Raw genomic sequence first — 24,952 nt, forward strand, 5'->3', positions numbered from 1 at the left:
TTCTCCCTTTTGTTCCTCCTCCTTTGCTTTCAAATTGCGACAAATGTTGCATTATATCTGATGAAAGGTGCAAGAAGGTGTCGGAAATCCTTTCTCCTATCTCCTCCCTTACCCAAGCAGCTGTGCGGGTGTTTTCCTTTGGTGTCTAGATACAGGATCTATAGATGCAGATCAGTATTTAGGACACGAGCTCTAATGCAGCCGTTGTTTACCGTTTACTAATCCCAGCTCAAGCAAAACGCTCATCAGGTAAGTAAAATACAAAACACGAATGCAAAACCTAGATTCAGAAAAGCGCCCAAGGGAGCGTAGGTTTCTAGTCGTTAAGCAGTTCGGTGATCTCGCTAACGGAGCATACTTCGACGTCATATTATCAATATATAGAGGATTCGTTCAAAAAGTATCACGAGCAAGACCCACTGGCTGCACACAGTATCTAGATATATGTATAAACGAGTATTCCATATTATGACTCAAGACGCGGAAAAAAGCTAACCAGGCTAAGCTTCTGATCACTCACAAGAGATCTCCCAAAATTGACGCCCAGAGAGAGAGAGAAAGAGAGTCGATTGTGTTAAAATGTGAGGAGTACAATGTGAGAGAAAAGGGAAGAGAGTGACAGTAAAAGAGAGTCAGATAAAGAGAGCGAGAGAGAGAGAGAGAGAGAGAGAGAGAGAGAGAGAGAGAGAGCGAGTTAGAGTAAGTTAATTTAAGTTAGTCGAGTGTTTCATTGTTGTTGTCGTGCTCGGCTGTCAGCTGGCACGTGGACGTTTAACCGGCGTCCTCCTCAATTTTTCGGGCCCATCAAACGGGCGACTAACTCATCTAATTGGCAACCGGTAGTCGATGGCCGCTACCACTAAGCGGTGCAGGCCACTCTTTAAGCCTTATCTCTCGCACTTATCGTAATTGCATCGCGAGTGAGCACATTCGACTGTGTCATGTCACATGTCTCATGTCACATGTCACAGCGCCCGAGCCACTTGCGATGGGAGTTGAGAGAAAGATGCGGAAGAGAAAAAAGCCTCACGCGTATCGAAATCACATTGTGCGAGAGAGAGAGAGAGAGAGAGAGAGAGAGAGAGAGAGAGAGAGATCGTGAAGGCAAGTGCTTGGTAAAGACAGAGGTAGATTTGAGATGGGAGAAGTTTGGACAAAAGAGAGCTAGAGTCAGGGAAGAACACAAGCTCGGATGAGACAAAGTGAATCGGGCTTCCCTCAATCTCAAGTCAACCCCATAGCTTATTTACTTTTTGCTTGGACTGTCGATAGCTCAATAATTCATAATAAAAATAGATCTCGAGAGACACAGAGAGAGGGGGTAGAGTGCTGGTAGAGTCAAGACGGGGTCGCTACCCCGATCGTGTGTCCTGAATAATTTGCATAAATTGACATTTGCATATGTCTTCGGGGCTGGTGACTGAAAAGCGAAGTCGAAAACGGAATCTGACTCTCTGTCTCTCTCTGCCTCTGCCTCTATCTCTAGCTCACACACACATTTCTTCTGTCTTTGGTTGCGTTCGACAGCTGTCGCTCTGTCCCGCCCCTGGCTGACTTTGTACCCTCGGCTCTCGAAAGGTGTGAGCGCATGTAATAGACATGCAAGACGCAAGATGCCAAATGCAAATCCGAAATCCAAAATGCAAATGCGAATGGAAATTGAGAAAGAGAAGAATTCTGAATTTGTTTTTGTTTTTGTTTAGCTGTATATATTTTGTTGTGATATGTAAGTTGATATATATGATATTTGATTTTCAACCTTCCCAAATTAACTGCGTACACCCTCTCGAGCCGACAGCTGCCTCAGATTCTACATGCAAAATATTAGTTCCAAGTGACATTCTCTTCCAAGAGGCCATGAGGCCATGAGGGCAAGAGCAAAGCTAGATAGTAGCTAGGATAGTCCTTCAATCGGTCAGTCATAGGCAGTCAATCAGTCTGTTAAACATTCTTCAAAATTTTCATTTATCTTCATTCAAGTGGATCTTGCCTCAACAACATATAGATATCAAAGCTAGCTATATAAAGAGTAGTCTAGGAAGCTTTTAGTCCTAACTAATCGGAGCTATTTTTATATATCTTATACTCTACACATACATCTCAATCTGGCAATATTCAGATTCGATTGAATTCTTCCAATTTCACATAAATTTGAGACGTGCCAAATGATAAATAGATTTATCCACAGGGTATCCACGTCTGCTTCATGCATATGCAATGCGAATTGCATTTCTCATACGCTACTAGATCATCATGCATCACAGGATTTCCGAGAGATGAAAGAGCTGTGGAGTGATGGAAATGATCTAAAAAATGTTGCATATCATTAATGCAAATCTGGGAGATGGGAGAAATGTCTGATCCGCTACTCCTTTTTTTCGCACTACCCTTAGCTGTCATGTCGGTGACAAATATTATTATAACAGTTGCAAAACTGATCAGAGACAGGCACTGACATAGATAGAGGAAGAGAGAGCGAGATAGCGAGACAATAATATGCATTGTCTGGTTCATTAAGTGCGGCTCACTTGACAGCGATTGAGAGAAAATGCAAAAAAGGTAAATTGGAGAAACCCTTTGCTTTCGGATTTTGCGGCCTGGGTCGTGAGAGAAAAGAAAACAGCTTAAACTCAACTTCAGAATTGTGCCCCCACCCCTCGTCGCCCTCTCGCTCTGCTTGGCTCATCCCCACACCCTGCGCAACCCTTTTCTCGTTTCCTTTCTTGAAGTGCGCAAAAATTTAAATGATGTCAAGGTGGATGAGAAGATGAGTTCGACGAGCTCGACGAGTTCGATGAGCTGCGATCGGATTCGATTTCAATCATTTGCAATTTTCCGCATTTACGCGAAATGCAGCAGCAGCAGAGGGAAATGAAGAAGGCGGGGGAATTGCCAACGCCTTGAAAGAAAGCATCGCAACACCAAAAAAAATTGAAATACAAAGGCAACAAATTGATCTTCCGCGAGATGAAACACTTTGTGCCGAAAGACCCTTTGCCCATGGAAAGAGTTAAGAAATTCTCTACAGAGATGCATGAAGAGAGTGAACGAGAAAGAGAAGTGCATACTTAATAGAAGGTTTACGATGTCAAATTTGAATGATGGCAGAAAGAGAGAGAGAGAGAGAGAGAGAGAGAGAAATAGAAAAAGAGAGAGAGAGTTAGTGAAAGAATAGGAAGGTTAGAAAAAGAAAGAAAGAAAGAGATCGATTGATTTAAATAAATATATATAGAGAGAGAAAGTGTGGTAGAGACAAGAAGTAAAAGATAGAGAGAGGAAGAGCTAATGAACTTAAGGCTAATACTTAGATTCTATCGTCCACTGATCTCGAAATTGGTTCACTAGTTCATCAAAATAACTTGTTCAGCTGAGCCATTCTTAATGGAACAAACTAGATTATATATTAAACTGAATCGAACTGACTGAGTATTTCAATAAAGCAATGTTTTGTTCGTTGATCTCAAATCCTTTGAAGATCTTTGCTCATTTGCTCATCTTTGCTTTGCTCATCTTCATTTGGCTAGTTACTCTCTGCCAAACTATGCAACTGCCTCGATTACTCCTCCGCTATAGACTCTATATCAAGTTATCATCGACTTCAGCTGTAATTGAGCTGAAATTTCAGTTCCTTAACTTCAGTTCAAATTTCTTTTCGGGCTCAGTTGGTGGATGCGTCTTGAGCACCTGCTGTCGTGCAATTGGAAATTGAAAATTGGTTCTAATGAATGGCCTGGCACACTGCAAATAACACGTTATATAGAGCACAGCTCTCTCTCGCTCTCTTTTTCTCTTTCTGTTCCCTCCCCCGCCTCTCGTTCTCTCTTTTGAGTTGTTAGCAGTTCGAAATTGATGGCAAAGGACATGCTCGGACGACCAACAGGTGAGTTTTGCATCTTGAAGGATACGCCTAGTTAGAGCCTTGTATAGCAGAGCGTGAGAGATCGGCTCAAAATAGGCAGTGGGAGTCAAAGAGAGAGAGAGAGAGAGAGAGAGAGAGAGAGGCGATTGGGATATGCATATTTAGCGCCTGCTTCGAATGGCTTGGAAGGACCCGCAGGACATGCCAATCTAGAGGCGACGCGACGTGTCGACGGTGTCAAGGTGTCTTTGTGGCAGCGAGTGCTTGCTGTCAGATGCCCCGTAGAGCCATCGCAGGCGCAAGCGGGTATATTGCACAGCTGAAGAATTCTCTACTTGAACAGTGCATTCCATAACGGGTAGTAAATTACAGGGTATCTGGCGATTGGAAGTACTGCTTTTACTCTTGAGCTATACTCTAGCCAAATACCATAGTAAGGATAGTGCATCTGATCTTTGGCAATACCAGTTTTCCGATATTCTACGAGTAATATGATAGATAAACAAGATATTTGTATATGACATTATAGGCATATGTATTTCTTTCTCACATTGTACATATTTTGTATTTACAGGGTATTTGTTAGCTAGCTATCTGCTATTAGGTGGTATTATATAGGTATATATAAGTATAAATCTCTCATTTCTCATTTATTCTATCAACCCATCATAGGGTAACCATTAGTCTAGCACACCTCTCTTCCCCTCTTCCCCTCTCTCGTCCGCTGTTGTTTTTTGCACATGTTTACACATTTGTCTGACATTCGACTTCCTGACAGGACATGCAGGACACGCAACACGCCCGCTCCCCAGAGTGCCGAGTCCCGAGTCCCGAGTCCTCTCAGTGCTGCGTTCGTATCCTCGCCCGCCTCGATCAGCGTCCATTGTTTGACTACAATTTTTTGCAACTGTTTCGCCGTCGAGGCACGCGCAGGACGGAGGACGCAGGACGCAAGTCCAGACCGGGGTAAGAGCAAATGGCAGGGGAAGCAGAAGGTAGGAGGCAGAAGCCAGGAGCGGGGCAGAGGCCGAGCGCAGTGTGCAAAAAAAAGTGCGGGTCGAAAGGTGCGTTCGACTGTGTCAATCGACTTTTCTCACTTTAGCGCAGCATTTAAGCGGGCCCATTATGCCGGCCCACAGGCGAGCCTATATACAGCTATATACACTTGGATTTCCACTTTTCCAGCGCATTTTACACTTTTCATTTGACGCACAATCGAAGTGTGCCATCAAATGGCTTTTCAATGAAGCTGTGAACTCGTTTCAAATCTAGCAGAGCAACAAAGAGATCTGACGCTCCATTGTTAGCAAAGGCAAATGCGAACTCTATTAACTGCACGCTCTCTCTATATATATGGAGTTGTGTGTGAAGTGTAGGGGCGTTTCAAATTCAATTCAACTCCCAAATGTTTCAATTAACTGTAAAGCCAGCAGACCCGAGGAAATGTGAGCTGCAGCATAGACTAAGACAATGCTCAGAGTTTCAGACTAAATATGTTGAGATTGAACTTCATTTGGATGTGGAAATGAAAATGTCAGCCAATTCGAATGGAAGCTTAAAGATTCCGAATAGATCTGGAATAGGTCTGCAAATTCAAAGAGTGAGAGGCTTCCATAAAGTAGGACTACAGCAAGTGGAACAACATTTGAACCCCTTTTCAAATTCAGAATTTAAAGTATTTGAAAGTCTGCATAGACACATATGAGAGCACACGCTAGAACTAGATTTCAGAGTGGGCAATACCTATGTCTGACTTTGAGCTGTTGTGCTAGATGGACTCCATTTCACATTCAATCAAAACAAAATTAAAGAGCTGCTTGTTAAATGAGACGGCACGGAAAAGCGGCTAAGTGGGAAATGGGAAATTGTAACAAGGACAGGAAAAACAACGGCGCATCATTAGAGCACTGCAAGAAACGGAAGACAAGGCGTAAAGCCCTTGATGACTAACCTTTTTATGTCAAGTCTCACTGATTTAGGCCGCGGCAAAAGGGGGCAAAAAAGAAACACTGTCCGCTGGTCACTCGAGGCCCTTAAAACGGTTCACTGTCCCGGAAAGGGGTATGTCAGGTCTTTAAGATGTGAAAGAACGGGAGCGACAGGGTGCGAGAGAGAGAGAGAGAAGGAGAGGTAGGGATGGTAATACCTGCTCTACATATCTTGTTGTGCTTGACCTCTATTGAAGTCCGTTCGGACTGTCAAAGCGCACAAAGAAACAACACATGTAAGTAACCCTCTCTCTCGCTCGCTCGTTCTTCTCTCTCGCTCTCTCTTTCTGCTCTCTCGATAGAGCTTGACCTTTGGGCAGCCTACCCAGACATATCATATCATATTTGTTGTCTCTGCGTCTGTCAAAACGCACAAAGCAACAATACATGTAAATACCTGTAATACTCTCTCTCCCTCTCTCGCTTTCCTTCTGTATCTCCTGCTCTCTTTAATACGCTTCGCTGCGCTTTAGGCTGGGAAGCTCAGCGAGTTTTCTTCGGTAAAAAAAAGTGTTAACGTCTTGGCTTAGTCTAAGCAAAGGGAGATTACAGACTGCGCCTATCTCCTTCTCTCTCTCTCTCTAAACTATCTAAGCATTTGCATATGTTATGACAGCTCATTTAACGCCCTTTGCTCAATGGACTTGACCAGCTAATGAGCCATAGCCACAAAGTAGATCTTGACCAGCTCTCGTATAGTTATGCAAATGCCCAATAAAGGGTTTACTGAGAGAAACTGTAGGCAAGTTTCTCCCTCTTCAATTAGAACTTAATTGTAGCCGCAGTCTCAGCGGGAATTGGCGCACAGAAAGAAGAGACTTAGAGCCTTAAATGCTGCAATCCTAATGCGTTCCGGCGTAAACTTGTAACAGTTCTGGGTTTGCATTGCATGGATCTTAAAGGTATTACTGCCGTGGAATGGCATTAACTAAACATTCCACAATCAATGGAGAATGAAGCAGCTGCATAAAACGTGCAATAGATGGCGCCACGTGTTCGTACTAGCGTACAGAAAAACTGTAATGTCTGTGTACCTTAATTATAGGGTATCTTCTCGTCAGGCATACTCAACTTGTGCACTATTACTCATTGTACGGGCTAGATTCCAGTCAAATACAGACGCAGGTGCGGGGTATCCATTATTCAACTATATCCGACATACATATATAGCGGGTACAGGGTATTTTTAAGTCAAATACGCCCTACTAGAGCACTTTCTCATATCTGAGTTTGCTTCATTCTGATATTTTGTGTTGTCTCTAAAGATAGCTTAGATGGGGTTGACATAGGGGTCCCTCTCTCTCTCTCTCTGTTTGCCTCTCTCTCTCTCTCTCTCTCTCTCGCTCTCTCTCTCTATTAGCCCACTCATTTCTTGGTAGCTATCAAAGCATAAAAACGCCCATTAACCCGAAAAAAAGTGCGCTGTGGGAAACACTTGCACTCCGAATCGTGTCTGGTGGTTCCGTGGTTCACCGTTCGTAATTCCGTGGTTTGAGTCTTTGGGTTTCGTCTTCTCCCTCATCCAAGGAACTGGAACTCGTGTAGAGGCAGACGCTACGCTTGGCTGCATCTGAAGAGTTTACTTATGCATTTAATGCTGGTTTCAGCTCAAGACTCTCCTGTGGTCAAAATTCCAGATCATAAAAATTATGATGGGCCCCTTCCATTCGTGGGAATTCACGAAGAAGCGGAGAAGAGGAAGAGCCTCATTAAAAACGAAACGAATTTTTTTTATAAATTTTAATAATTCAATTATTTATTTTTCTAATAAAAAAAATTTCTTAAATTATGAAAAAAAAAAGTGGAATTCTATTTCAGATATATCCATCCATATATAGATATATCTCCCTCAGCTTTGCTCATTCAGCGAGAAGCTGAGACGCCGCTTGGTCGTATCTCTCACCTCCTGCTGCAGCCAAATGCCATCCAGCTGGCAAGAGGCCTCCAGCTCCTCGCCCATCTCCAGCTCCAGCTCGCAGTCGCTGGTGGAGTTGTGTCCGCTGTCGGGGCTGATGTGCCTTTGGCCAGGAGCTCGGGAGTGCGAGTGTGCGTGGGGATGGGGCAGCTTGTGGGCAGATCGGGCCGCAGCTGCGAGTAGCTTCTGCGCCGAGTGGCGCACGCTGGACGAGATCTTCGTGGCGATCTTCCGTTTGCGCCTCACCACGCGCTGCCTGCGCAGCTGCTGCAGAGAGCGTCGCTTGCCCGCCAGAGACAGAGATGCATCTCCCGCTCCACCTCCTGCTCCCTGCTGAGGAGAGCGCACTTCCCTCTCTTCGTACACATCCGGATGGGTGGGTGGCTGCCAATACTCGCTCAGGTCGCTGGCCGGATCGAAGGCGGGTCGATAGGTGGGCGAGTGGCTCGTGGAGATATGCGGGAGTGGAGCGGGGCGGGGGCGAGAGATGTGGCGTAGGCGGGAACGAGGATGGGGATGGGGATGAGGACGGGCGCGAGCACGAGGCGCTGCAGATGGAGCTTTGCGCGTGCTCTCCAGTATGGCATCGATCATGCGCTCCAAGGTTACGTCGCCCATCTGGGTGGAGCTGAGCAGCGTCTGGTCAGCAATGGGGGCAACTGATGGAGCAGCAGCAGCTGCAGCAGAAGGAGCAGGAGCAGGAGTAGAGGCAGCTGGCTGCAGGTAGCGCGGCTTCTCGAAGTAGCTGTCCGGGATGCCCATGCCACGCAGTGCGAGCAGCGCTCCTGGAATGATCCTGTTGTCCTGCGTGTCCCGCTGGCTGTCCGCCTGATCCTTGTTCTCCCGGTGGCCGGGCGAGTACTCCGCCTCGAAGGTGGGCAGCGTGCACGCATAGGCAGTCCTCTTCAGGGGGGGCGTGTGCAGGGGCGAGAGGATGTTGCTCAGGTCTCTCAGCAGAGGCGTGCAGCGCGGCGCAGGAGGGGCAGCAGCAGCCGAGGCAGCCGAGGAAGCGGGCAGCGGCGTCGACGTCAATGTGGAGGTCAACTGATTCTCCTTGTCGCCCGCATCTGCCTGCATCTGGATGTGGAGCAGCGATTGCCGCTTCACGTTCAGCTTCATGCGTGAGGCGGCTATGGGGGTGGGCGTGGCAGTTGGCTGGAAATCGCTGTAGCTGCTTATGGCATGGCCTCCAGCTGCCTCTCCCTGGTCTGGCTGAGTCTCCAGGTAGGACAGACGCGGCTGGTTGACAGCCCACTTCAGCATCTTCGCTTCTGCTTAGTCTTATGGTGTTTCGAGTGGAGTTGTTGCTCTCCTTCTTGGTGTCGATGCCGTTGTTGTTCTTGTTGTTGTGGGTGTCTGTAAAGAGCGCGAACAAAGTTGTTGGTTTAGTATTTTGGTTAAAGACTTATACATACATATGTATACACACATATATTTGTATATATTGCTGAATATATAGATGTATATTAACGTATATGTATATATTTGTATATATGTATGTTATATATCTGTATCTTCCACTGGCCCTTACCCTATCTGCCTTTTAATACTCTATGCAAAAGCTGAAAGTGGGGCATAGAGCTACATGCATCACACTCACATGGTAAAGATTTACATCATAATTTTATCTCTCTCTTAAATTAGTTGAGTTAAACTATAATTTTCATTTCATTATACTATATGACATTTCATATAACTCTGATTTACAACAAACATTTCAGTACCAATTATTTAATATTGGTTAATAAGGGTAAAGCAGTGTATAAGGAAGTCGACTACAGCGCACAGCTTCGCTTTGGGCTTCATGCTTTATTTTTTTAGCTTTTTAGCTTTTGTTTGCGACTCCTGCGAAGTTGTTCGGCGAGTTCTTTTTTGGCGCGCTTTTCGGCGGAGAATTTCGCGATCTTGTTATATCCATACGCATATACACATACATATGTAGAAATATATATTTATACGTACATATATACAATATATATTGATATGCCCATTTAAGGGCCAAGTTATGCGAGCTTTTTGGCTGACCAAAAAAAAAATCAAGAAATCAGTGAAGCAGCAAAAATGAACTTCCCCCATCCCTTCGCATTTTTCACGTACAATTGAATGCGCCATGGGGCGTGCGCCACGCCCACTTTTCGCAAATGAATTTATATTTATTCTTATGATATGCACAATTGAATGCGAAATCTGTTCAGATTGAGGAATTCGCTTTATTTGCCACTTGCAATTTACCTTTTTCACAAGAAATTTCGCAGCACTAGAAAAAAATATTTCGAATTCTTTGCCTATCAAATATTTCACTATTTTCGTATATATTTGATCTCTGGTTTCGTTTCTCGGCATCGAAGCGTGCACGTGCACTCGAACCGGCGTTTGTTTGCGTACTAACTGAATGAACTCAGTCGCCGCAAGCAGCAAAGCACAGAAACGTGTTGCGCTCATACATACAGAGAGAGAGCAGGAATGAACAGGAGTATGGGTGTGCGAGAGAGGGTGAGTAGGCAAGCGTACGCTTGCGCCGGCAGCTTAGAGAGAGCGCAGCACCAGAGCAGCATGCATGAATCTAGCGCTAAGGAATTTATTGAGAGAGCTCAGAGCTGAGAGCAGACTGAGCGCAGGCATTCAATCAGGCTGCAACTGCATTCACAGCGAGCCAAGTATGCAGCTGGTGGGTGGGCAAACAAAAAACGACATACTCTGAGCAAGGATTTAACTGACTGTTATTTAAATATGGGAACTGTTATTTAAATGTGGATAATAATAAATAAGCAGAAATGCATACAAATTACGTAACAATATAAGAACATTCGTAAAGAACATTCTGTAATATGGAACATGATCTTTATAATATACATACATAGGAATGTAGTAAATATGAAAACAATACCCATTCAGATATTCAGCAATTGTTTAAATATTTAATTATCATATATGGATTCTTGACCATGCTTATATTCTCATTGGATAACTTATAATTTAAGAGATATTTAGTTACATTAAACAGCTATTCCTTTGGCATAAACTGGTATGGGGTGTGTAACTGGAATAGGTCTGTAATCTGTAATCTATAGTCCCACCTACATATGAAAATGTGTATATTTAATATACTATGTCTTAAATCGGTCTAAATCAGTGTAAAAATATACTTATAGATAGAAAATTATATAGATTAGCATGTATTAAGCACTAGACCTATGCAATAAAACGGTATTTATTCATATATACTCTGTAGACAGCTAATATCACTATCTCTGTCAGTCTTCCTCTATCTATCTTTGTTTATATTTAGCACATGTTAAATTCCTATACTAATGTGGAATACGATTCTGCCTTTTATAGCATACGATCTCGTATGCAATATGCATATATGTATATGATCTACATACACATACATATTTTCCTATATAGAGCACTCGCTATAAGTATGGCATTCTGAACTAGAGCCCAGCTTCGATTCGGTGGTCAGAAACAGTTGGCAATGAAAACCACAGTTGGCTCAAGACATGCGAGCGAGGTATGCCAAAGTGTATGTGTGTCTTCGTGTGTGTGTGTGTGTGTGTGTGTGTGTGTGTGTGTGTGTGTCAGCCAGCTGCCGCTGCTGCTGCTGCTGTTGCTGCTCCTTTGCGCTGCTTACGCCACAAAACATAATTTTCAATTACCTTTCTCGCAGCGTGTGGCTCCTTTCACCTTTGAGTTTTCGCCAAGAAAAGGACAACAAACACACACGGAGACTCACACACATACACACACACACACACACATACGGACGCACACTCTGTATAAACCTTTGTACAATTTAGTTTATTGTTTATGGGACAAGCGCCGCTGCCGCTGCCTCTGCCGCTGTCGACGCGTTGCTGCCGACGCCGCTGCCTGGCTGGCTGGAATGGAAAATGTTGTGGAAAATTGTGCAATTGTTTTGCAATTTATTGGTTGCAAAGGGGCTCAGCATATGCCGCTGCCGACGTCGACGGCGACGTCGCTGCGACGCCAACGTCAACTTTTGTTAAAAGCGCAAATTTATGAGATTTTGCGAGCACACTGAGAATTGGCCAAGGCGACAGCTGTGCGAGCCCAAAAGGAAAGTGACAGAGAGAGAGAGAGAGAGAGAGAGAGAGTGAGAGCGAGAGAATGTGCCTGAGATAGCTATCAAGGAAATGCGTTAGTAGCAGAACTCTTGGCTCTTCCTGTGTCTTGAATGGACATCAAAGGATTTTAGCTAAAAAAAGATAGCGGAAAATGTAGAGTCTGAGCATCTTAAGATCTCAGATCTCAGATCTATATCCGGTATGAAGACCACCATGAGAATCGTTCCTCTCTCTGCACTTTCGCCAACTCAAACTCTAGTTTGGTCAACATTCCTTTGTGCTGTGTGAAGATGTCATACGGAGGCATTGTTGATTGTATAGTTCCGAGCGAAAGTGCCCGACAAACTGCTTCCTATTTGCAGTTTCAATTGTGCGACAAGTATTTCAAAGATCAGCTACGAGTTCTCCTGGGACTAAGGAACGCTGAAGATAATGCTCAGCTTGATGATAGTAGTAATAAAAGTGACAGTACAAATGCCAATGACAATGACAATAACAATACAAATTATGAGTGTAAATAAGATTATAATAATAACGATAATTTCATTGCATACCTCTAGCAATAGCCCACGAAATTTGTGTAATAGCAGATCGCAGCCAAATCCAGGGTATATGCTCGTCGAGCATACTCTTCAAAAGTGCGCGTATCACTTGTTAGCTTTTGAATCGATCTTCATTGGAGCTTCGATTTCCGTTAGCTGTCCCAGCTGTAGACCTACCCTCTAGAGGAGCTTAGCTGGGTATGACGATAATCCCAAGTGTTGTTCCATTTGATCATTTTTCCAATCTGAGCAGCTGCTGCTCCCGTTTTGAGCAATTGGTCAATAACAAAAAAAAAAGAAGAGGAGAAAAGACAAACAAAGAGGCGACTGCTAATGGAAATAAATCAATAATATGATCAAGCAGGAGTAGGAGCAGGACTCTAAGCATAGAACGCGCGCGCGTCTCAAGGGGCAGCTGCTTCGGCTGCCTCTTCTTCTTCTGCTTCTTCTTCTTCTTATTCTGCAGTACCAAAAGGATCCTCACAATAATCTGTCCTTGTGACAGGCATTGAATCAAAGCCAATTTAACGCATTGGTCACTCCAAACGCCCCTGCTCAGAGAGCGAGAGGCGCTGCGAGTGAGTGAGAGAGCGAGAGAGGGAGGGAGATAGCCAGGGAAGATAAATTAGGACGGAGGATCAAATCGGTTCGCTAATAAATTGCCCAACAATTGCGCAATTTCTCATAGCCGAAAAATTGCGAAAATGGAAAAATCGCTTCACGCTTTTGACTACCTTTTTCCTTATTTGTATTTTCTTCCTTATCCCTCACACAGCGCGATAGACAGAGGAGAGGGAGAGGGAGAGGGAGCAAGAGGCATTGCGATAAAGTAGGTAAGGCACGAAGCTAGGGCAGTTCCTTAGCTAATCTTAAGTCGTCAGATAGCGCCAGTTTATTGTATGGCTCTAGCTGGATCCTGGGACAGCTGTAAGGGATTAGAGCCCGAAAAATCGAAGTAGATCGAAGCTCCCCTACATAGGCAACTGAACTCTGATTGATTTGGCCTCGAGCAGAAGTGAAGTGGCGTGGTCTCAAGACGGGGAGGGATTACCTAGACATAAAACACTAGAAGCTAAGACTTTGCTATGTGAGTATATAGATCGATAGACCGATAGATCGAGTCGATTGCTGGAAATGAAAATGCACGTTGATGCTCGTATTGAATATATTAGATGGTTCGGTGGGTGTGTGACAATTGACATTGTAACATATGTTGGACTAGCTTGAAATGTACGCAATGATGGCCTTAAGTAGTAACATTTATAGGTTGAAACTAGAGTCTAGCTGAAATTCAATGCGAATGGGCTGGATGAAATGGATAATATATTGTTGGAATTGTTGCCGTTGTCCCTCTACCTAGAGGTAGTGTACTTTCTTGAAATAAACTTGAGATTAAAATTTAGATTGTATGTGTTGATCAAATAAATGGAAATAAAGGTCGTTTCTTCAGAAGATCATGAAAAGCTCACGCGTTTGATGGAGAAGGCACTTTGCACTTGTTGATCAATTTGTGATGCCGGACTTGAAATAGAAATGGAAATAGAAATATAAATAGACATTGAGTGTGAATCGGACATTTGATTGATTTGATGACTTACAGGTGAGCTTGTGGCGCTTGCCTACCGTTTTCTTCATACGATTGATATCCTTGCGCAGCTTGGTCAACAGATAGCATTGCAATTTGTACATGTGCTCGTTGAAGGCTTGACGCTGGATCACATCGTCCAGTTGGGCGGCCAGCTTCCTGCGAGTCCACCAAGCGGTGGCCAGCCCGATGGCAATGGCGCTTAGCCAGAGTTGGGTTGAGTAGTCCTCCTTCTCCTTGACCACCGGGGGGCACCAATTTACGCGGACGTGCTCCAGCAGTTCCCTCATGAGCTTATCGACTTGGTCCTTCACGACTACGCATAGCAAGATTATTACTTCGGCTAGGCATAGGCAAAGGCCGCAGATTAGATTGTATCGATGCCAGACCATTATGGAAGTAAAAAATTACGGTACTAAAAATCTATATATTTTTGTTGTGTATATAAATGCTCAAAACGAATCTCTGACAACTTTCTACATATGAATGAATGTTCACAAGTTCAGGTATAGCAAAGCAGACACAAAATTCAATGTGAACTTCGATTTTACAGTTATTGGAATCAATTGGCATTTCATACAAATTGAATTGATTTCAATTGCAAACTGCAGCACTTTACTCACACCTTTAACTCCCGCTCACACACACTCACACACTCTGGGCAGCGAGTTCATTTGCGTGTTTTCTTAAGGATTTCATATGCAAACTGCAGCTCTGCATTCACTCCAATACTCGCTCTCTCTGTCTCGCTCGCTCCTTCGCTCATACTTGGACTCCTTGCAGCGGAGTTCATTTGTGTATTTTCGTCTGGCGCGCTCTCCCACAAATTCCAACAGCCAACATGCCAATGCAGCAGTAAATGAATGCCAACGAGAGAGAGAGGGAGAGAGTACTCTCAAAAATGAAGAGAGCATGGGTTGCGGTGGTGGTTGATTGGCTGGACAGAGCTGAGCACGCAACATGACGTGCTTAGCAAGAATCAGTCACATTGCGTCTGCGGCTCTGACAGCACGTCTTGCTCTGCTCCGCATTGCAACGTTTTCCGTTCCGTTTCGTTTCGTGGGCATATAAATTTTTTTTTTGTAACTCTACGGATTTTTTTGGATTATACAAATTTTTTTTGACTGTGTGAAAATAATTTTGGATATACGACTAAACGGGCTACCCCCATTACAAAACCAACAAAATATTTGAAGCAAGGTAAAGATACGACGACAAGTGCATTGTGATTAGCTATTAAAAATGCATTAAATATCTCGACCATGAAGTAGACCAAGAGCAAAGCGTAAAGAGTAATAAAAGGCAGCTCAAGTGTTCTGTGAGAAATTTAATTATAAAACACCCCATTAAATAATCATCGCAATTTTTAATTCATTTCAATACGAAATGCATTCAAATTGTGCGCGTGCGTCTCGTTTGGGTTCGCAATAGTATAGGGTATATATGGGGTATATTGCTCACCTAGACTATGAGTGCTTTTTGTGCAATCCAAAGGTATGAATATGCCTGAGCAACAGCCAAGTCTATCAGATCGAAAGTATTTGTGCTTTCTTAAAGAAGCTAGAAATCTTTTGAGCGAAACAATGTCTATGTTTATATTTTCATATATCTCGAGCTAACTCGCATATTCGATTCGCATTTGACTAGAATTGTTGGATCCTCCGTATAACATGTCATATAGATCATTTGAAAAGTCACTTTTGGTATGCAAAGTTGACAAATCTTCTTCAGATGCTTCTCTATACATTCATAATCATGCAGGTGGTACCTAGTGTAACTTTTCACTTTAAAGTAAATTATATATCGATTCCGACATGTATGCCACATATAGTTGCCTATAACAATTCAGCTCTCCTTGAAGATATTCAGCTGAAATTTGATATTCGTGTTAGTTAAAGCTCAAGGAAACCCACGAATTAATCTGTAGCCCAACTCCTAGATCTTAGCGCCAAGTAATCCCTAGAGCAGCTGATGTGCCTAGGGTATTTATGCTTCAGCAATGCTGTAGTCTTTTCCCTTTATTTTTATTACTTTTATCGAGTTCCATCTGAAGTGCGCTTGAGCGCAAATCGAGGCGGGCAAATGCGCAAAATGCTTTTGCGCACTCTCAAGTGTTTTTGGCTCTTTTCGCGCGGCCACTCGAATCGCATTGCAAATGGCAAGAAACAGGCCGAGGGCAGAGCAAATCTGGCTCGGCTCGGGGCGCAGCTGGAAGCAGAATCTATCCAATTTCTCAACTTCCTCCATTCATTCGATTTAGTTCGTTTTTTGCGCGCTTTCCGCTTTGCAGCTTTTGCGAATCCTTGCAAAAAAAGGAAACTTGTTTCGCAAGTCGAGCGGGTTTCTGTTCTACTGTCATCCTTTCATAGACAATAGCAATTCAGGCCTAACTAGCCTGATCCTTCGTGCGCATCTCTAACCCGTTCCATCTACCTCTTCTCCTTCTTCTTGCAGACTTTTCGCACAGCTGCCAGAATGCTGAAGTGGGCTGTGAACCAGCCGCGTCTGTCCTACCTGGCGACTCAGCCAGACCAGGGAGAGGCAGCTGGAGGCCATGCCATAAGCAGCTACAGCGATTTCCAGCCAACTGCCACGCCCACCCCCATAGCCGCCTCGCGCATGAAGCTGAACGTGAAGCGGCAATCGCTGCTCCACATCCAGATGCAGGCAGATGCGGGCGACAAGGAGAATCAGTTGACCTCCACATTGACGTCGACGCCGCTGCCCGCTTCCTCGGCTGCCTCGGCTGCCTCGGCTGCTGCTGCCCCTCCTGCGCCGCGCTGCACGCCTCTGCTGAGAGACCTGAGCAACATCCTCTCGCCCCTGCACACGCCCCCCCTGAAGAGGACTGCCTATGCGTGCACGCTGCCCACCTTCGAGGCGGAGTACTCGCCCGGCCACCGGGAGAACAAGGATCAGGCGGACAGCCAGCGGGACACGCAGGACAACAGGATCATTCCAGGAGCGCTGCTCGCACTGCGTGGCATGGGCATCCCGGACAGCTACTTCGAGAAGCCGCGCTACCTGCAGCCAGCTGCCTCTACTCCTGCTCCTGCTCCTTCTGCTGCAGCTGCTGCTGCTCCATCAGTTGCCCCCATTGCTGACCAGACGCTGCTCAGCTCCACTCAGATGGGCGACGTCACCTTGGAGCGCATGATCGATGCCATCTTGGAGAGCACGCGCAAAGCTCCATCTGCAGCGCCTCGTGGTCGCGCCCGTCCTCATCCCCATCCCCATCCTCGTTCCCGCCTACGCCACATCTCTCGCCCCCGCCCCGCTCCACTCCCGCCCATCTCCACGAGCCACTCGCCCACCTATCGACCCGCCTTCGATCCGGCCAGCGACCTGAGCGAGTATTGGCAGCCACCCACCCATCCGGATGTGTACGAAGAGAGGGAAGTGCGCTCTCCTCAGCAGGGAGCAGGAGGGGGAGGGGGATCTGGAGCGGGAGATGCATCTCTGTCTCTGGCGGGCAAGCGACGCTCTCTGCAGCAGCTGCGCAGGCAGCGCGTGGTGAGGCGCAAACGGAAGATCGCCACGAAGATCTCGTCCAGCGTGCGCCACTCGGCGCAGAAGCTACTCGCAGCTGCGGCCCGATCTGCCCACAAGCTGCCCCATCCCCACGCACACTCGCACTCCCGAGCTCCTGGCCAGAGGCACATCAGCCCCGACAGCGGACACAACTCCACCAGCGACTGCGAGCTGGAGCTGGAGATGGAGCTGGAGCTGGAGCATAAGGCGAAGCGGGTGCCGTTTGGCGACTGCGTCCTGGAGGTCGCGACCAAGCGGCGGCTCAGCTTCTCCTTCCACGAGGAGCTCTTCGTGGAGCAGTGAACCTGGTTCCATTCAACTGAACCTTTGGCTGTCTCAAATAATTTTAGCACATTTTTTTTTGCTGTTGTTTTTTTGCTCTTTGAATTTAGCGAAATTGTTGCTAAAAGCTTTCAATTGCCTTCTCCAAATTCACATTCCAATCTAAGACTTTTAATCTCTAATTAAAAATGATTTTTTTTATCGTAATAAAATTGCCAAGATTGTAAAAACAAGAACAAAAATAACGTGAGTTATGTCAATCGAAATGCCTGTGGGAGTAAAAGAGAGAGTGGGAGAGGGGGAGTGAAAGAAGAGCTGAAATGGCGGCATAATTGTTGTCGAAGGAAAAGACTAGGGGATTACATGAGGCTAGTCTGCATATGAAGATCTCTCGGATCTCCAATGTCTGAATATTATACAACAAACATATGCTACAGATGATATATATTGATTTCATCACGGTCTATTCACTGAATGCTGAGTTCGCATAGGCAGTTTAATATGTGTCGAAATTGGTATAAAAGATACATTGAGGCTTAAAACGCATATATAAAAAATTTCGGCAGGATATCTTCATGGAGTGCTGGGTTCGCATAGGCAGCTATATAATATAGCATGAATATTAAGAGCGGGGCAAGCCTACTTTGCATATTTAAGTATCTGTACTGCTTTTTTGCCCCTTGTTGAGGTTATGTTAACCTCAATTTAATGTATACACTTGTGAATCGGGAGGAGCCGACTTGACAATACTCGTTCGAAATAACAAGAATATAAATGCCTTGAAGACGAATGGAAGGATGAACAAACAGTGCAAGATAGACAGCCGAGAGTCGAACAAGCCTCAGGCAGAAGTAAATATATGTATATATAAATGGGTAGACCAAAGGAGAGACGGATTGGTTGCAACTTGATTGACGGCTTGATAAAAGTGGAGAAGAAGAAGGGCTGAAAAGGCCCAACACAGAGTTAGAGTAGATAGAGTAAAACCAATACGCCCAGCTTGCCACTAGGTGAAGGAGCATGGGAACGCTTTGTATTTGTAATATTTGTAGCATAACCGAAATCTAGGCTACAACAATTTGTTCATAAACATAAAACGGAAGGGCGACTAAGCGGAGGTAGAAGCGAGCGCATAGATCGAGGTAGAGGCACGGTAAGGTACGTGAAAGTTGAAGTCGTTGAGCCACCCTCCGCTGGGCCGTCAGTTGTTGAATGCGTCTAGTGCATATCCTGTTCGTATCCTGCCAAGGCATTTACATGGCGTTTATCACACACCTGTGCCGAGGTAGAGGCCCGCTAGTGCCGTGCCAGTGCCAGGGCCTGGGTGGGTGAACGATTTGCATAAATTTGCATTCGACCAGCTACAAATGTGTGCGACTCGCAGGATACGCTAGCAGGACACATGCTGTCGGCTGTACTTTCCGAGAGCGAGGCTCTGGCATTTCGAGCGCCAGCCAACCAGAACCAACTTATGCAAAAGGCAATATGGAACGGCAGCCGTGGCAGCTGGCTGAGATCCTGACTCCTGAAGGATGCAATTCAATGCAATGCGTGGGTCGTTAGCTTCTCGCTGACTCGCCTTAAATCGTCTATTAAATGCGCCTTCAAGCTAAATGCGCCCGCGCCCATTGTTGCCGTCTTCCTCCCTCGCCTCCTCTCCTTGCTCAATTGAGTTTCCTTTAAGGCACAGCAGCTGCCGTTGCCTCTACCTCTGCTGCTGCTGCTGCGGCTGCTGCTGCTGCGGCTGCTTCTGCTCTGATTTGTCACATAAAAGAGTCGCAAAAGATCCTTTAGATCCTTCAGATCCTTGCGTCGGCGTCGGTCGCACACCTTGCACCAATTGCGCCAAAAGGTGGAACAACTGAGAGTCGAGCAAAAAAATAGAGGAAAAGCAAGCGTCTGTTGAGGGTTGATCGACTAGCAAATACCCTGCGCAGCTTATTGTTTATTGTTAGTTGTCTTATAATTAAAGCTACTTAAACTCCATAAGAAATAGTTGGAGCTACTGCTCCTGCTTAGAGATAGGGTATTCGATAAGTCGTCGATTTTGATTTCAATAAGTGAAAGAATGAACGGTAAAATCAAGAATGTAGCAGAATACCCCGCTTGCCCATTCGCTCAACGTACAGGGTATTGCAAGGCAAGCAAATAACAAAACGAGCCCTGGGGACAGCTGTCGTCGCTTGTGAGGGAGTCTCACTCTGTCCGTGTGTGTGTGTGTGTGTATTGTGTGTGTGGCACGTGGCAAGGCAAGGCGTTTGCAAGTTCTCAAGTGTCTGGCAATTGGTTCAAGTGCTACCCAAAAATGGGTTAAGTGCCGGAAGCAGCAGCAACAGCCGCAGCAGCAGCCAAACTGAAGCTGACCAAGCGCAAAAATGCAACAGAAAGTAAACTATATACGTATTATGGCTAAATACTTGAAAGAAACGAAACGAAACTAAGGAAACATATGTATATACTCATACTCAAGACTAAGAGCTTGGTATTGGTATGAAGGAGAATTCCTGAGTTGCTTGATCTAGATTTGATGGATCGTACAATGGAGATCGTAGTATAAGAATCGTTGTATAAGACTATTAGAATAGGGATCTTAGTATAAAGAGAGTGACATAGGAATCTAGAACAAGTTCATGGTATGGAAATCGCATTGAGGATTGTTTTATAAGGATCATGGAATGGAGATTGTAGCATAAGAGCTGTTGTAGTATAGTATAAAGATCGTAGTATAGATATCTTATAGCAGATATCTTAGTGTAAGCGGCATTGCATGCAGATCGCAGTAGAAGAAACATAATATAAGGATCACAATGAAGAGATCACAGTGTGAGCAGCACTTCAGGCGCTTTTCAGCACAGATTCCCGCTGAAGATCTTGCAGGAGAGCGCGAACGCAGCTGGGCAAATGGGAATTGATAGAGATCGGCCCTGAAGGGGCGCTGCAGATAGCGTTGGGCAACTCAATCAATGTCAGACGGGGCAATGTCAGCAATTGCGACTGTCAATAAATGGAGCAGAAGGACGTAGGGCAGGATTCGGCAGGCAGGATCAAGCAGAGAGCGAGAGAGAGAGAGAGAGAGAGAGCAAGGGACAGAGCCCAGTTGACTAATCCCAAGCGACGTGCGCGATAAGTTTCACGACGCCCAGCTGAAGGTATTTTCTATTTTGCCAACTATTTGTATTTGTCAAGAGAGAGAGAGAGCGGGAGAGCGAGAGCGAGAGAGAGGAAGACGAGACGATTAATCAAGGTGACGTGTGCGCATTTTTCGTGCCTCAGCCAACTTTGGCTGCGGCTCGTCTCGGTTTTGTTTTCATTCTTCGGCTGCCAGGGGACATCTTGCCTTGCGGGCACACAGTTCGGGGTTTGTAATTTTTGGCGCGGGAACATATCCTGGCAGACCTGGGCTGCGTCCTGATTGAGTTTTTGTCCTGTGCCGCTCTGCTTCTGTCCGAAATGCGAGCGCAACGTGTGAAATTGGATTTTCATTCAGTTTTTGGCTTACCTTTACCTTTTGCCTTCTCCTTCGACTGGGCAGGGCTAGCTGAAATATTAGCCAAAGAGTTCCTTTGTTGCAGCAGATCGATGCTTATCAAAGTTTCTTAGCTCCTCGCCTAGACTTCCTTTTCGCAGTGCTCGATCGATGGCTCCTTTGTGCCGCTCTGCAGTTGCCCAAGATCGAATTAGGCGATCTTATTAGTGGAGAACGGTGTGAAAGGTGTGCGAGTAGCTGTCTATGTCGTGGCTTACGAGTTAGCAACGGGATGGCATAAAGAATAATGATCTTAGTAAGAGTAAGAGTAAGAGGAAATCCTAGCATAGGGATAGAGGTACAATATGCCAATCACCAGAGAGAGAAAGAGAAAGAAAGATCACATATTCTATCAATAAAATTCAAACTCTACCGATTGTGCAAGACAAAACTCAGATGTGGCTTATTCAAAGACAACTCAGTAGAGCAGAAGTAAGTGCTGAAAGGACTCGAACAAAAGACGCCCACGACCGTCCTGAAAGCCGCTTCGAATGAGGCTTGAAGCGTTTCCTATTGCCGTCGAGGGTTAAAGAAAGTCAAACCACAGGATCAAACGAGTCAATCGATACGCATTTGCATTTCAAAGCCATAGAGTACGATAGAGAGAGAGAGAGAGAGAGAGAGAGAGAGAGAGAGAGAGGTAGAGGTGAAGAGAAAGGGTTGTCCGGATGCTGTATGTAAATGTTGTTTGCCCGACAAACTTTGACACGGACAATGCCAAACGCAAAACTAATAGATACATTAATGCCGATCTCCTGCAGGATAAGCGAAGCGCACGGAGGCAATCAAAAGAGGTGCTCGGGTAATTAAAAATCGTTGCGGGTCAGCGTTTGGGAGAAAAGGGGTCAGAGGTGGTTGGCCAAGATGCTAAGATGCAAAGTTGTTTGCACTTCGGCTCAGGTTCGGGTTTGGCTTTCGCCTAATTGCTTTCCATTGGGGTTTACCGGTTCCCAGACACTTCAGCCAATTTCACTCAGCTTTCGGGAATGCAGTTTGTTTGCCTTAGGGCTTTTCAGATTGTGATTCGATAAACTTTTCGCCTGGGTTCACCCAGGCCTCAACCTCGAGCGGACAAAAGTAAACCTAATCTTGATCTGCTTTTCGTAACTCTATTAGGAAACGTCTTCAGCGCTCGCATCTACAATATCTCAAGTCCATTCAGCAGTGTCTCAATTTGGAAAATTCCCATTTGCTCGCATTTTCCCTATCCGACTCATTTGTGAGGCATTCACTTTCAATTATTCCAAAATGCTCATTGTTCACATTTATGGCTCTCCCTCACTCCCGCTCCCTTCGCTCAGCTCACGCCTCTTGAGATCGAGCCGCAATGTTTACACACAAAAGTTGTCATAAGAAACGCATTAAAAGTTCTTCTCCTCTGCCCGTTTCGTGGATTATTTGGCTAAAGTGCTCGTAAAACTCTATTGGGCTGGGCGCTATTACATGAATACCCGATTACAGTTACAGGACTCGAGGATTTCTTCCCATTTTACGATCGGGCCGCAAGGTTTTTATGGCTCGCCCATAAATCGCGACAAGGATTCGGGACGTCGCGACATCCTTCATTGACGTCCACAGAAATATCATTAAAATCGAGTGGCTGGCTCTTCGGGGCGTGTGGCAAAAATTTAATGACACAAACACACACAAAGAAGGAGAAAGGGAGACAAAGAGAGTGAGAGTGAGAGGGAGAGTGAGAGGGAGGGAGGGAAAGGAGCAGCTTGAGCCCGCATCATCCCAGATGAATTCCGCTGTGCGAAAACGTTCGAAATGACTCGAAATTAGCGTATGCAGCAGCTCATTAGCAAAGTGCTGACGATTTGCCAGAGCGTTGCCAGATCATGCAGGCCTGGTGGCTAGAGCTGACATAGAAGTAGCTGCTAGCAAGAGCCGTGGGCGTGAGCGATATCTATCAATCAGGGCTATTCAAAAGCATGCTTGAGATACGAAAGTATCTACAAGATACAAAAGTATCCACACGTTACAAAAGTATCTAGAGTGTGCCATCCTATTTGTAAAAACTGTCTACATGATCATACAAAAGTATTCTTGGGATACAAAAGTATCCTTGAGATACGAAAGTATCTAGAGTTGTGATAGATCACATTTGTAAAAACTATCTACAAAGGATCTAGAGTGTTCATAACCATTTTTAAGAACTCTCTATGAAACGTTGAGGAATACATACAAAACATTACCAAAGACATGCAAAAGTATCTATCCATAACATATAACATAGAAGGTATCCACAAGTTACTCAAGTATCTATGGGTATCTAAAAGAGAATCCTACTAGGTGTGAAATATTGAAGCAACTGTAAGATACAAAAGTATCTTAAACGCACAAGTTCGGATCTGTAAGCATGTATATCTATGAACTACGCAAGTATTATTTAGATGTACATGTAGGCAGCACCGTCTCTATGATACAAAGGTATCAGCAAGACTTTAAAATGTCCTCGAGGTACAAAAGTATAAAAATACTAACATATTTACGCAAAGTACCTACAAAAAGTTGGAAAAACTGAAAGGCGGAAAATTTCAATTAAATGCCAGCCAATTGTTCAGCAGTATCTATAAGATTCAAAAGTATCTGCAAGGCAGTTCAACAGATTAGCAAGTTCTCTCAAGCTTTCTCTCTCTCTCTCTCTCTCTCTGTCTCTCTCTATCTCTCTCTCTCTCTGTCTCTGGAATATAAATGCCAAATTGCTTCTGACAAACTCTGCCAAATGTTCGAGTTTATTTCAACAGTTTCTCTCCTTGTTTGCTTGGTTTTCCGTTATGTGGAACCACTGTGCTGCTTGGCTCGAGGTCGCACCAGTGTGCCACTAAATTGAGTTGAGGTGCGGTCCTGGCTGGTCCTTCGAGATGCCGTTGCACCTGTCTTCGTCTTCATTAAGTGGCCTCGACGTCGAGCGGGTGTCCAAAAAAAAAAAACAAAAAAAAAAAAAACAAAACGAAAAACAACGAAAAACAACAAAATAAAATTCGTTGCTCTCGTTTAGAGTCATCGGCCGGCACTTGAGGCCGACCCGCTCGATAGGCAATCAATAGAGAGCCGGCAGAAGTGGCGAAGAGGGGGAGATAGCAAGGTAGCGAGGTCCTTTGCGCCAGGACAAACGATCGTCAATCGTGGCGCGAACAGGTGCAAGCGCTCAGTTTAGCAGGCGTTGCCTCAGCTCTTCGCCTGCTCCACATTTCCTTCGATTGGACTCCTGCGATCCGCTGATTCGCTGGTCCTGTGGCCTGCTCCTATTCCATTTATGCATATTGAATAAGCCGCATGCATCGAGCGAAAGGATCCCAGCTAATGGACACGGGTCGAGTCGTAAATAAGTCGGAATCGGATCGGATTAAGTGCCGGGCGTAGCAAATGCGCTGCAAATGCCCGAAAGCTGCTGCCGTAACGGGTTCACAAACGATCCTTAAGCGAGCAGCAGGTAGCTCCTGGGCCAATTAACAATGGGTCTTAGCATCCACTGGACAGGTCTACAAATTGTGAAAAACCGAAACGAATCGCCAAGCAAAAGGAAAAGGGTATTGCGCAAAGACTAATCCCAAGACAGAGCCCATAGCGAGGCGCGTGTCCGAATGACTGAATGAAAGTCTGTCTCATTGAGAAAACTCTTTGCTTAGA

General features: G+C 45.2%; 3 protein-coding genes across 7 annotated transcripts; 1 reads left to right on the plus strand and 2 right to left on the minus strand.

The window, feature by feature from the left end:
- Positions 1 to 7,572: 7,572 nt before the first annotated feature.
- Positions 7,573 to 13,392, minus strand: LOC149267774 (uncharacterized). 5 transcript variants are annotated; one of them, XM_089474145.1, is made up of 3 exons: positions 9,995 to 10,138; positions 9,725 to 9,782; positions 7,573 to 9,118 (listed from the first exon to the last, which is right to left on the minus strand). In XM_089474145.1, exon 3 carries the CDS (start codon positions 9,023 to 9,025, stop codon positions 7,697 to 7,699), a length of 1,329 nt encoding a protein of 442 aa, XP_089330271.1. In that variant the 5' UTR covers positions 9,026 to 9,118; positions 9,725 to 9,782; positions 9,995 to 10,138; the 3' UTR covers positions 7,573 to 7,696. The 5 variants fall into 5 exon arrangements, with proteins under 5 accessions (XP_089330271.1, XP_089330269.1, XP_089330268.1 ...); XM_089474143.1 differs by lacking the exons at positions 9,725 to 9,782; positions 9,995 to 10,138 and adding an exon at positions 12,405 to 13,392; XM_089474142.1 differs by lacking the exon at positions 9,725 to 9,782.
- A 147-nt stretch (positions 13,393 to 13,539) lies between these two features.
- On the minus strand, positions 13,540 to 14,555 carry LOC108620157 (uncharacterized). Its single transcript, XM_018017048.2, has 2 exons — positions 13,991 to 14,555; positions 13,540 to 13,913 (listed from the first exon to the last, which is right to left on the minus strand). The coding sequence occupies exons 1-2, from the start codon at positions 14,367 to 14,369 to the stop codon at positions 13,858 to 13,860; spliced, it is 435 nt and encodes a 144-aa protein (XP_017872537.1). The 5' UTR covers positions 14,370 to 14,555; the 3' UTR covers positions 13,540 to 13,857.
- A 410-nt stretch (positions 14,556 to 14,965) lies between these two features.
- On the plus strand, positions 14,966 to 18,018 carry LOC108620156 (uncharacterized). The gene is made up of 2 exons (XM_018017047.2): positions 14,966 to 15,177; positions 16,432 to 18,018. Exon 2 carries the CDS (start codon positions 16,453 to 16,455, stop codon positions 17,809 to 17,811), a length of 1,359 nt encoding a protein of 452 aa, XP_017872536.2. The 5' UTR covers positions 14,966 to 15,177; positions 16,432 to 16,452; the 3' UTR covers positions 17,812 to 18,018.
- Positions 18,019 to 24,952: the final 6,934 nt, after the last annotated feature.

Source organism: Drosophila arizonae, chromosome X (genome assembly GCF_054131065.1).
Source record: "Drosophila arizonae isolate 15081-1271.41 chromosome X, UAZ_ARI_1.0, whole genome shotgun sequence".
NCBI classification, from domain to species: domain Eukaryota; kingdom Metazoa; phylum Arthropoda; class Insecta; order Diptera; family Drosophilidae; genus Drosophila; species Drosophila arizonae.